Below are 12,678 nucleotides of genomic sequence, written 5' to 3' on the forward strand. Positions count from 1 at the left end.
ACGAAATCGAAGGCGTTATCAAGACATGCATTATCTCGGATTTTAATTGGATTTGTTACAAGATGTAGGTCTATGTGTATCAATTTATAGATCTCAAGCCACGGTAAGTCGGTGGTTCTGTTTCTGAGATGAAGCCGTCCACTTGTGTGGACATGTGGGGTTATAGTGTCTTGGTATTGGTGGTGTCATGAGTTTAATATAATTTATTGTGTGATCGATTATATGTGTGTGTTTTTGGATTATGATGTTGATCTTTTGATAGGGATCTAATCTCTTTTATTTTATTATATATGAACTATTATATATATATTATTTTTATCATATTTATTTATTTATTGTTCTACCGAACACATCACCACTACCGCACATACATTTTCTTTAATTTATTTTTTGGTAAATTATAATTTATACAAAAAAAAGAGGTACGTTGCCTTAAAAGGCACGCTCGCCCACTCACCAAAACGAAAGCTGCAGTGTCTTTTTTCTTTTCAGCTCTGTCAGCAGCTGCGATGGCGGTGGAGGGGGGCGATCGGCGGCCGTGGGCGAGGCTGGACGGCAAGGTCGTGATGGTCACTGGCGCCTCCTCCGGAATTGGGCGCGATATCTGCCTGGACCTCGCCAAGGCTGGCTGCCGCGTCGTCGCGGCCGCGCGTCGGGCCGACCGCCTCAAGACCCTTTGCGACGAGATCTGCGCGTCCCGTCCGGACGATCCGGCAGCAGTGGCGGTCGTGCTTGACGTCGGCGCGGAGGAGGCTGCGGTCGCGGCCGCCGTGCGGAGGGCCTGGGATGCTTTCGGACGGATCGATGGGTTGGTCAACAACGCCGGAGTTCGTGGTAATCAATCAATCAATCACTTCTGTTGTCCTCCTGTTGATTTTCTTGTTCGTAGATCAAATTGATGCACATTTTTGCTGATTTTATTGTCCGATGCGTGATTTTTTTAGGGTTTGTCTTTTACCGCTAGATCAAAAATCTATTTGACATATAATGATGAAATCACTAGGTTTTTGAAGCTCCCCTCTTGTAGTTGGATCCAAATCATGTAGTTGTTCTAGCAATATCAAAATATAAAAAGCTTGTTTCAACAACTTTATCCCAAAAATACTATATTAGAGCAAAATTATTCAAAATACCTTGTTTCAACTTACTCAAAAATTGCTCTAACTCGGTCAAAATTATTTGAAGAAGTTTTATCAATGTGAAGCAAGTTAACTAAAATTATCATGCTTTGTGACAATTTTGAGTAAAATTGCTACACATTATAGTAGTTTAGTCCAAAACTAATATGATAGTGTTGCGATAACGGTGTATTCGAGACAAAAAATAGGATGAGGTGCAATTTTGATTCTCTTTTTCAAAATGGGATACCCTTTTGATGATAATGAAAATAAATGACACCTTTTTTTTTTTGCCAAAAAGAAATATATATTATTAATATGAGTTGAATGAGTCGGGTGGGTCGAGTAGGTGTCAATTAGATTGATGAGGCCAATTGATCTGAGTGGTTCCAATGACCTTGATGGGCGCATAATGGGTTGAATGGTTTGGTTCATCTTAGAGGGCTTGATGGTCTTATGAGCCAAGTGAGCCAAACTTACGGACCATGATAGATGATGGGTCACTCGAGATGCTCAGTCTTGGCAATTGGTCGAGATGGCCTAATTGTTATGTCGATTTAGGTTGGTCAAAGGTTAGTTAGTCTGGGTAAATTGGACAGGCTAATTGGGTCAGTCGAACAAGTTTGGCCAAGTGAATAGATTAGTTAGGCTAATGGGTTAGTTCGACCGAGCAAATATATTGATCGTGTAGAATTGCTTAGTGCCATAGCACGCTAGTTAGTGAGACATGGTGACTTAGTCAAATGAGTTGAGACAGCTTAAGAATAAGGCTACTTATTAATAGCTGAAGGAAAACCATGAACAACAAGCATTCACGACTCCTTTTAGTCGTGCCTTCTACTCCAAAACTAACTAAGCCAAGGGAATGAAAGGTGCTAGTAGCCTTCCTAATTGAACCAAACATCCGCTGTCGCTGAATATCCTTAGCGTTAGGGTCTTGCCTGAGAAAGTAGCTGCTTTTTCCTGCTGCACCTAGGACCTTGTTAGGGCAAATGACCGATCAAACTGACAGAGCAGACCAACGATCAATAGCAGAGTGCAACTAAGTCAACTTATATCATCTAGAACACAGTTGCAAAAGTCGAAAAATAGATCAACAGGTGAACTGAAACTAACTTCTTTTACACATCAAAGCAGAATAATATCCTAATGAAATTCGTCTGAGAGAACAAATGAAGGCAATTTATCATCGAGTAGTCCCTCTGAATGTATGATGTAGTATGATACAGATTCTGAGCAAGAAAATTTTATCGTTCATCAACTAAGTCAACTTATAGTCTCCAAATCACAGATGCAAAAGTCAAAAATAGATCAACAGATGTACCGAAACTAACTTCTTTTACACAGAAAATAAGAATAATATCGTAATGAAATTCTTCTGAGAGAACAAATGGGAGCATTTATCACCAAGTAGTCCCTCTGAATCTATGATGTTGTATGATACAGATTCTGAGAAAGAATTTTTTAGTCTTCATTTCTCCTAAATGCAATCTCTTAATTTCTCAGGAGGTGTGCATTCATCACTAAATTGGCCCCAAGAGGAATGGGACAGCATCATCAAAACCAATCTGACTGGCTTATGGTTAGTTTCCAAACATGTCTGCAGACTCATGCACGAAGCCAAGCTCAAAGGATCCGTGATCAATGTTTCATCCATTGCCGGTCTTCGTCGCGGCTATAAACCCGGAGCCATCGCCTATAATGCTTCAAAAACAGCTGTTCATACGGTCACCGAGGTACACAATTTGTAACTGAGACATGGCATAACATTCACTTTCTTCCATATCGAACATGTTACTGTTTCATATCTTAAACAGGTGATGTCTTTGGATTTGGGCGCTTACAATATTCGGGTGAATGCGATCGCCCCTGGCTTGTTCAACTCAGAGATAACAGCTTCTTTAATGAAGAAGAAATGGCTGAGTAGAGTGGCCGAGAAAACTGTTCCACTAAGAACATTTGGCACGACAGATCCTGCAATCACAACCCTCGTCCGGTACCTGCTTCATGACTCGTCCGAGTACATTTCCGGCAATGTTTTCGTTGCCGATGCAGGTCTTACCCTTACAGGGATCCCTATTTTCTCCTCACTCTGATAAGCCAACTTGTTCATCCTCTTCTCATATATTGTTGAATTATTCCATGTCAAATTGATTCGATGCTTTCGATATTTACATCTCTGAGACTTCATCTGCCTTTGTATTTGCAATCACTAGTGCAAGATTTCGAATGCTTTGATCAATCAATTCACCATCCATCTATAATGTTGTTTGTAAAAAGTTTCATATCTTTTTTTCTATAAAAAGGTGGAATTTGTCACCCAAACAGTTTTACACGATCGGTTTTATGATCATCTGTGAAGAGATAAATTGAGAAACTGTAGTAGATCTAGATGGAGAAAAAAAAAGTTTCATATCAATGACTTTTTAAGTTGAGATGATAACTGTGTTTAAACTTATTTGTTTATTAACAATCTTATTGAGTTCAAGTTGAGTTGAAACTTTTTAGTGAGGTCCACTAATCATCTTAATCTAATATATGAAATATGTATTTAGTATTTAAATAAAAAATTTATAATTAAATTTTACACAAGTTAATAAATAAATTTTATTTATAAATTGTTGATAAACTTTGTTTATAATTATACATGAACCAATTTTTTAAGTTTTTTACTTTACGTACTTTTTACTATTTGAATAAAAAGTTGGAATTCATCATTTTAGCAGTCTCATATTGTTAGTTTTATGATAATTTATGAGGAGGTAAATTAAGAAATTGTAATTGGTCAATATGGGGAGGGTATTATATGGTTTCATTGAAATTCGACTGTTGTCCACTTCAACAAATTTAAATTTTTTACTATTGAACAAATATAATCGAGTTTAATCAAATTGTTTTGTAACGTATTATTCATTTAACAAGGGCATTATATTTTAAAAAATTATTAAAATAATATACTACGCATAATTTGATATTTAAAATATCCTTTCAAGGTGGGAGTAATTTTGATTAAAATTATTTTCCCAAATAAATATAAAAATATTTTAGACATATATTTACTACAGTGAACTCCTCCAACAGATAATCAAACATCTTATAGTTGAGTTTCAATTGCTAGTTATATTGTAAGATGTTTTCTTTCTAGTGAGAAATGGGTCTTAGAATGCTCATTGTTTTATTCATGAATATTTTTTAATTTATCTCGATGGAAAATTTCTATAAATTCAGATTAATCATTTTCAAGATTAATCGGTTCTAATTAAGCTCTAAAAATCAAATTATATAGGTTGGTGCTATTTTTATATATTTGTTTTAAAAAAATGTCTTTTACAGTGTATATATATATATATATATATATATATATTTATTTATTTATTGATTTATCGTGATTTCTTGATCGAAAGACAACCGTCAGATCGAGATGTTATAGATCGAGGGGCGTTCTCGTAATTACACACGGTTCATCCCTCTCCCCCTATAGAACTCTGTAGGGTTATCGATCTCTCTCACCCTCGCGCAGCGCCGGTGAACTCCAAAATCCAAGGTAACTCCCTTTGATTTTCCCGCGAAATGATTCTTATTTCCATGTTGATCTCGGTTTCCCTCTTTCCGTCCCTGTTAATTAGTCACGGTTTTGTCTTCTTCAATCGGATCGAGCAACCGCCGTGTCTACGTTTCAGATTTTTTTTTTAGGGCATAACTTTTCTTCCTGGTTATCGTTACTAATTTTTTGCTCGAACTTGAATTTTGATCTCGATCATCCTTACTATGATCTTATTCTTCTTTGTGACGCTCAAAAATCTTCCATTGTTCTTCCGTGTGTTTAACCTGGATCTCCTGTTTTTCCGTTTAGGGATTTCTACTATATTGGCCGAAGGAGAAGGATGGATCTGACTGACAAGCTATACCTGGATGATGAGGATTCCCCGCTCCTGAAGACAATCAAGGGCGCGACAACGGGTTTAGCAGCAGGGGTCATCTGGGGCACCGTTCTTGCTACTTGGCACGATGTCCCTCGCGTCGAGAGGCATGTTGCTCTCCCCGGGCTGATTAGAACATTGAAGATCTGCCGGAGCCATGGGCTTACTTTTGCTGCTGTCGGAGGGCTGTACATTGGTGTGGAACAGTTGGTGCAGCATCAGAGGAAAAAGATGGATTTCGTTAATGGCGCTGTGGGTGCCTTTGTTGCTGGAGCAGCTGTTTATGGTTTCAAAGGTATTCTCCCTCTCTATATATACATCATATGTGTTATTTGCCACTGTAACATAAACTTCAAGCTTGCATCATTTCATCTTTTATGTGAGAAAGTGGTCATTTACTGCTCTGTCTTCCAAAATTCTTGCCAATTAAATTAATTTTTTTTTAAATCTAATTGGGTCTATATGTGTTATTAGTCACTATAACCTAAACTTCAAGTTTGCACTATTTCATCTATTATTGTGAGAAAGTGGTCATTCACTGCTCTGTCTTCCAACGTTCTTGTTAATTAAATTCATTTTTTTTTATCTAATTGGGTCTATATGTGTTATTAGCCACTATAACATAAACTTCAAGTTTGCATTATTTCATCTTTTATTGTGAGAAAGTGGTCATTTACTGCCTTGTCTTCCAAAGTTCTTGCTAATTAAATTCATTTCTTTTATCTAATTGGGCCTATATGCATTTCACTCAAATACTAGATTGTTCTCTAGTTAGAATGAAGATGAACATCTTATCATGTGGATGTTTTCTGATTCCTTGATCACACTTTTTTAGTTTTTATTTTAAACAACTTTAACTAGAGATGAACATCTTACCATGTGGATGTTTTGTGGTTCCTTGATCAGTCTTGTTTTAGTTTTTATTTTGAACAACTTTAACTAGTGATGAACATCTTACCATGTGGATGTTTTGTTGTTCCCTGATCACTCTTTGTTTAGTTTTTATTTTAAACAACTTTAACTAGAGATGAACATCTTACCATGTTGATGTTTTGTGGTTCCTTTATCACCTTTTTTATCTTTTATTTTATTTTCTTAAATTACAATGTTTGCTTGGCTTTTTCGGTAGCTTGGACAATGTAAGGATTCAACTTGCGTCAACATAACCCCTTGCTTCAATATAAACCTTTGAATAATTGAGTTTTTCAATTTAACTTATAGCTGAAAGTAGTTAGAGAAAAATTGTACTAAATTTTCCATTTGTTAGACAGAAAAATACTGATCGTTTGTAGTTCATGGATGTTCTAGATGATGCTTTTCCCATCATACATGTCCAAACACTAGTGTACATATGGACAAGTTTTTAAATGTATATAATGTTTGGCTTCGCAGTCAATGCCAACATTGTGTGCACAATTTCAGTTATGAAAATTTGGTGAAGTCCTATGAGTAATCTAAGAACAACTTTCTTGTGTTGTACAAATTTAGAGCTCTAATAACATTTAAAGTTACTTATCTATTATTTATAGGAAATAGGAATAACTAGCAAATTAAGCATTGATATTCATTAATTGATTGTACCAGTGCTTTGTCATCTTCAGTCTAAAGCTCTAAAAAATGGACCAGGATATGGAGCGAAACTAGTTGAAATCAATTGGAATTTTAAAGTTTATTTATTTATTTTTCTAGAATGATCTAGATTTATAACTACACAAGTTTTATACATAGGGTACAACTGTAGTGATAAAGGGGGACAAACAAAAGTACTTTATTTAATCAAAAGAAACAATGTGATCTCTACATGAGATCATTGGAGGGTAAGAACTATGTGGCTAAGCTGAAAGTTGATACACAATTTCTTGTCCTATTATGAATTTTCTAGTAATTGTTGAAGATAAAAAAATTAGTAAAATCGGAGGTGGATACAACAATACTAGGGTGAAAGGGATTAACTATGACATTATAATCATTACAATATAAAATATTTAGTAATATATTTAATACACGGGATCACACATGAGACCAGTTAGTCATAAGTCTAACAACAATTCCATATTAAAGCTTGCACCAACAAGCAACTAGTAAGCTTAAACCATCTCAACACTTTATACAAAAAGCTATACCGAGTGTGGTGCAGTGGTAAAACACTTGAGGTTCAAATCTTAAATGGGATGAATATCCTAGAGGTTGACTTCTGAGTGTGCATAAGTTGCATTTTGAATTTACCTAGTAGGTGAATGGGGGACACCTAGTTTACCACAAAAAAACTACAAAAATTAGGGGGAGTATTACCTATAAAATATCACACACCTGCCTATATTAAACATGAAGTGCATTCTACCATGGACCAGAATAAAATAGCTTGGAAGGCAAAGTGGCTGAAGTTGTTGCCGGAATAAGTTGGGAACATAATTTGCAAAAAATGTTGGAAAATGAAATACAATATGGATTTGATGAATGTGTACTATAAAACTAAATAGCTTGTATAATGACATATACAACCTTGAACAATAGACCACTGTCATATGTTATGGTGAATTCACAGACGAAACTTCATTTTAGTGTCTTTCTTGCCAGGATCAGGTTTTGCTTGAGTTCCAACCTCAGGTTTTTTTTACGCTGTCGTTCACTGCCTTTGTAATTCTTTGTTCAATTTCAATATGTGATTCAACTTTTCCATTTTCATTTCTAGACCCTTATGCTCTGTTTACTTGGTGGCGCAGAAGAGAGAAAGGATGGTATCACATATCCTTTTTTTTTCTCATTACGTATTTTAAAATAATGGGTACATGGTTCATTTTTTGGGGGGCATTTTTCATTTGAATCTCTCCCACAGTGCTGCGACGTCACTCACGGCTGTGAGAGAGGCAGCTCGCAGCCTTGCTCGCGGCCGCAAGGTTCTGTGAGTCTGCTGTTTTTTCCCCTTCCCTTTCTCTGTTCTTTTCCCTACAGATTGTTCCTGTTCAAATACCATAGTGTTTTTCTCCCTTTGGAGATTTTGAAGTTGGGTCTGATGTTCTAATCATGAAACAACTGCTTCTCCCTGGTAGAGAAAACTCCCTCTGATTGAGATGATCTATTTAGTTCAAATCTCGAGGACTATCGAGAAAACAAACCGATAAAAGTGACGATCGCCTAGCCACATTTGCAGTGTATATTATGTGTCCATGATAAAAGATTTGATTATAACCATGCATATTGTTTAATGACAAAACAATTTCATGTAGGTGGACTCGAAGAATTTACTAGATCAAGTTCGATAAATTGGGTTCTCTGTTATGTTACTTTGCCTGAGATCATATTGTCAACTAACACCACCCTTCTTTCTTGTACTGGTGTAAGGTCGGAGCATTCAAAGCGCAGTCACTGCAGGATCAATTCTTGGATTCACTTCCGCTGTGCTGGACATTGGCGGCCGGACAACCAAAGTCGATACCGGGAAGGTGTACGATCCGGTGACTACCATCAAAAGGCCTAATGTTCGATAGCTTCTTTTAAGGCGCCCGGCGACTTATAACCACCTCAACTCAGTGAGGAGGATATGCATTTCAAATGTGCACAAAAGACATCAAAGTAGATGAAAGTGCCTAAATAAGGTGTTTGTTTTGCTTTGGGTGGTTCTTTCTTGTTATTAGCTCATGTGGCTTCCATTTGCTCATGTTTCTTTCTTCCGGCCATCGGCTCGGTCCTTTTGTATTTCATCTTTGCCTCGTCGCCTACCCAAACTATGGATCGAATAAAAACATTTCGAAAAACTTTGTAAGTCTTCATGTTGTAACTCTGGATCAACCCTTCCCTTTGCTTTGTTTTGACATGTTGAAAATTGTTCATGAATTGAACCCTTTGTCTTGCCTTTGATAATCAAGAAAGCTGCTTGTCACAATAGACTCTCGTCACAAATTTATGATGGGAATTTGTACCGTTCGATTTTAAAGGTAAGATTAAATTTAGGCTGTAGATTGAATGGGTGATTGCGATGGTCTGGATTTAATCTTCTATTTTAAAATTGAACAGTCCAGATTTCTGTCACAAATTTGTGACAGGAATCTGTTGCGATAAGGATCCCAACTGTTTGATAATAGACTGTGATTCTGCATCCGATCGGATCAGTTCGGGATACCAAATCCGATCCAATAACTATTTCATCTAATCCGATTAGAAATTTGGATTACTCTCTCAATATTTTATATATATATTTTTATTATTCATACGATTGTAACAAAATCTAACGTCAGTTAATAAATTTGATATTCGATTTAATAAAAATTTATGCGATTTAAAAAAAAAATCTGTCCAATAATCCAGGTCATCGCAATCATCCATTCAATCTACGGTCTGAATTTAATCTTAACTTTAAAATCGAATGGTCCATATTCCCGTCATAAAATTTGTGACGGGAATCTATTGTGACAAGTAATTTTATTATTAGAAATAATAAATACTTAAAATATAATCATCATTTTGATTTTCCATTTTGAGTAACAATAAAAAATAAACGTGTGAGACTTCCACGAACCGTCGACTAAGATCTAGAACCCTTATCGGATCCGGATCCGGATCCTGCCTCTCCCCCATTGGTCCATTCCACCATTTTCGTGGACCTTCCAGAAGGATCTAGAACCTGCCATGGCTTCCCCTGTTCTATATATTTCGCCTCTCTTCGTGCCCTAACGTCTCTCACATTTGCTCGCAGATCTCTCCGGATTCAACCATGGCGGCCGAGACGGAGACCTTCTCCTTCCAGGCGGAGATCAACCAGCTTCTCAGCCTGATCATCAACACTTTCTACTCCAACAAGGAGATCTTCCTTCGCGAGCTCATCAGCAACTCCTCCGATGTGAGATCTCGATCCCGGTGTTCATGTTTATTCATTTTGTAAAAAATTTTCTCATCTCTAAGCATGGGCTTTTGTTGCTGTAATGGGACGCAATACAGGCGTTGGACAAGATCCGGTTTGAGAGCCTGACGGATAAGAGCAAGCTCGACGCTCAGCCGGAGCTCTTCGTCCACATTGTGCCCGACAAGGCCACGAACACCTTGTCCATCATCGACAGCGGTATCGGCATGACGAAGTCCGATCTCGTCAACAATCTCGGTACCATTGCTCGGTCTGGCACCAAGGAGTTCATGGAGGCTCTCACGGCTGGGGCTGACGTCAGCATGATCGGCCAATTCGGTGTGGGGTTCTATTCGGCGTATCTGGTGGCTGAGCGGGTCGTGGTCACCACCAAGCACAACGACGACGATCAGTACGTTTGGGAGTCGCAGGCTGGGGGTTCCTTCACGGTTACACGGGATACCTCAGGGGAGAATCTCGGAAGAGGGACAAAGATCACTCTTTTCCTCAAGGAGGACCAGGTAAGCACTATTCATTGCGTGCTGCAATTTCTTTTCATGTTCTTAATGAATTAGTTTGTTTGAAATCATGAAACGGATGAATAGGGCTTATGAATCTCAAAGCTCCCTTTTTTTTCATGATATGTAAAGCATTAAATTCTACGCTTTCAATTCTTCTCGACAAGTTTAAGATTTGCAGGCCTGGTATCAATTGCAGAATTAGAATTCGCTGATTTCAAAAATGACTATCAGCAATTGTTTGAATGTATGCTTGCAGTCGGAGTATCTCGAGGAACGCCGCCTGAAAGATTTGATCAAGAAGCACTCTGAGTTCATCAGCTACCCCATCTCCCTCTGGACGGAGAAGACCACCGAGAAGGAAATCTCAGACGAGGAGGATGAAGAAGACAAGAAAGACACCGAGGAAGGTAAGGTGGAGGAAGTCGACGAGAAGGAAGAGCAAGAGAAGAAGAAAAAGAAGAAGATCAAGGAGGTCTCCCATGAATGGTCCTTGGTCAACAAGCAGAAGCCGATCTGGATGAGGAAGCCCGAAGAGATCACAAAGGAAGAATACGCTGCCTTCTACAAGAGTCTCACCAACGACTGGGAAGAGCATCTCGCCGTGAAACACTTCTCCGTGGAAGGCCAGCTCGAGTTCAAGGCCGTCCTTTTCCTGCCAAAGAAGGCTCCTTTCGATCTGTTCGACACGAAGAAGAAGCACAACAACATCAAGCTCTACGTCCGCCGCGTCTTCATCATGGACAACTGCGAAGAACTGATCCCCGACTACCTGAGCTTCGTCAAGGGGATCGTGGATTCCGAAGACCTCCCGCTCAACATCTCCAGAGAGACGCTCCAGCAGAACAAGATCCTCAAGGTCATCCGCAAGAACCTGGTCAAGAAATGCATCGAGCTCTTCTTCGAGATCGCCGAGAACAAGGACGACTACGCCAAGTTCTACGAGGCATTCTCGAAGAACCTCAAGCTCGGAATCCACGAAGACTCCCAAAACAGGTCCAAGATCGCCGAACTATTAAGGTTCCACTCCACCAAGAGCGGCGACGAGACGACGAGCCTCAAGGACTACGTTACGAGAATGAAGGAGGGCCAGAACGAGATCTACTACATCACCGGCGAGAGCAAGAAGGCAGTAGAGAACTCTCCCTTCCTCGAGAAGCTGAAGAAGAAGGGCTACGAGGTGCTCTTCATGGTCGACGCGATCGACGAGTACGCCGTCGGCCAGCTGAAGGAATTCGAGGGGAAGAAGCTGGCGTCCGCCACCAAGGAGGGGCTGAAGCTGGACGAGAGCGAGGATGAGAAGAAGAAGAAGGAGACCCTGAAGGAGAAGTTCGAGGGGCTCTGCAAGGCCATCAAGGAGGTGCTGGGCGACAAGGTGGAGAAGGTGGTCGTGTCGGAGCGAGTGGTCGACTCGCCCTGCTGCTTGGTCACCGGCGAGTACGGGTGGACGGCGAACATGGAGAGGATCATGAAAGCTCAGGCCCTCAAAGACTCGAGCATGTCGGGCTACATGGCGAGCAAGAAGACGATGGAGATCAACCCGGAGAACCCGATCATGGAGGAGCTGCGGAGGAGGGCGGACGCCGACGGCGACGACAAGTCGGTGAAGGATCTGACGCTGTTGCTGTACGAGACGGCGCTCCTCACCTCGGGCTTCAGCCTCGACGACCCTAACACGTTCGGCAGCCGGATCCACCGCATGTTGAAGCTGGGCCTGAGCATCGACGAGGATGACAGGGGGGAAGACGCGGACATGCCTGCGCTTGAGGAAGGTGGTGGCGCTGACGAGAGCAAGATGGAGGAGGTCGACTAAGGTTTGTGTTTGTTTGTTAAGTTTCTGTTCGAAGTGCTTTCAAACTTTGATGGCTTTATTTACTCATTAGAAGATTAGAAGACAACAATGAGGGGATTATCGATGCCCCATTTTTATTATTATTATTATTGAAATGATCATTTAAATTTTGGTTCATTCAAATTTATTAAATTTGATAAAAAATTTTATTAATGAATATGATATATAAATATTATTTATGAATGTTATAATATTAATGAATTAAATATATATATTTAAATTTATTTATTTAATTAATTTTATATATAATATAAATATTAAATATTAAATTTATTCATGAACTAATATAAATACTTTTTATTAAATTAAATACCAAATTTGTTCACATGAGGTTAAAATTTGATTGTTGTTAAAAATTTAATTTGATTAATTTAAAGTTTTAATATATTGTTAAAAAATATCGATTATTTCTATCAAATCATTTTATTTTTGA

The 12,678-nt window shown here is 38.9% G+C and overlaps 3 protein-coding genes across 3 annotated transcripts; all 3 read left to right on the forward strand.

The window, feature by feature from the left end:
• The first annotated feature begins 461 nt into the window (after window positions 1-461).
• Window positions 462-3,364, forward strand: LOC141843191 (uncharacterized). The gene is made up of 3 exons (XM_074731232.1): window positions 462-834; window positions 2,625-2,854; window positions 2,936-3,364. Exons 1-3 carry the CDS (start codon window positions 510-512, stop codon window positions 3,212-3,214), a joined length of 834 nt encoding a protein of 277 aa, XP_074587333.1. The 5' UTR covers window positions 462-509; the 3' UTR covers window positions 3,215-3,364.
• Window positions 3,365-4,582: 1,218 nt separating this feature from the next.
• Window positions 4,583-8,801, forward strand: LOC141843187 (outer envelope pore protein 16-3, chloroplastic/mitochondrial). Its single transcript, XM_074731228.1, has 3 exons — window positions 4,583-4,662; window positions 4,972-5,333; window positions 8,381-8,801. The coding sequence occupies exons 2-3, from the start codon at window positions 5,003-5,005 to the stop codon at window positions 8,524-8,526; spliced, it is 477 nt and encodes a 158-aa protein (XP_074587329.1). The 5' UTR covers window positions 4,583-4,662; window positions 4,972-5,002; the 3' UTR covers window positions 8,527-8,801.
• Window positions 8,802-9,734: 933 nt separating this feature from the next.
• On the forward strand, window positions 9,735-12,295 carry LOC141842681 (heat shock protein 81-1-like). Its single transcript, XM_074730718.1, has 3 exons — window positions 9,735-9,875; window positions 9,974-10,396; window positions 10,653-12,295. Exons 1-3 carry the CDS (start codon window positions 9,750-9,752, stop codon window positions 12,204-12,206), a joined length of 2,103 nt encoding a protein of 700 aa, XP_074586819.1. The 5' UTR covers window positions 9,735-9,749; the 3' UTR covers window positions 12,207-12,295.
• The last annotated feature ends 383 nt before the right edge of the window (window positions 12,296-12,678 follow it).

The sequence above is a fragment of the Curcuma longa genome, chromosome 12 (genome assembly GCF_044706935.1).
Source record: "Curcuma longa cultivar G26 ecotype Majalengka, Jawa Barat chromosome 12, ITB_CL_G26_1.1, whole genome shotgun sequence".
NCBI classification, from domain to species: Eukaryota; Viridiplantae; Streptophyta; class Magnoliopsida; order Zingiberales; family Zingiberaceae; genus Curcuma; species Curcuma longa.

Excerpts from the sequence above, each read along its gene's own strand:
- LOC141842681 (XM_074730718.1), top strand. The coding sequence starts at position 9,750 with ATGGCGGCCGAGACGGAGACCTTCTCCTTCCAGGCGGAGATCAACCAG. Across the intron at positions 9,876-9,973 it reads TCATCAGCAACTCCTCCGAT|GCGTTGGACAAGATCCGGTT; the intron begins GTGAGATCTCGA and ends GACGCAATACAG. Across the intron at positions 10,397-10,652 it reads TTTTCCTCAAGGAGGACCAG|TCGGAGTATCTCGAGGAACG; the intron begins GTAAGCACTATT and ends GTATGCTTGCAG.
- LOC141843187 (XM_074731228.1), top strand. The coding sequence starts at position 5,003 with ATGGATCTGACTGACAAGCTATACCTGGATGATGAGGATTCCCCGCTC. Across the intron at positions 5,334-8,380 it reads AGCTGTTTATGGTTTCAAAG|GTCGGAGCATTCAAAGCGCA; the intron begins GTATTCTCCCTC and ends TACTGGTGTAAG.
- LOC141843191 (XM_074731232.1), top strand. The coding sequence starts at position 510 with ATGGCGGTGGAGGGGGGCGATCGGCGGCCGTGGGCGAGGCTGGACGGC. Across the intron at positions 835-2,624 it reads CAACAACGCCGGAGTTCGTG|GAGGTGTGCATTCATCACTA; the intron begins GTAATCAATCAA and ends TTAATTTCTCAG. Across the intron at positions 2,855-2,935 it reads CTGTTCATACGGTCACCGAG|GTGATGTCTTTGGATTTGGG; the intron begins GTACACAATTTG and ends TATCTTAAACAG.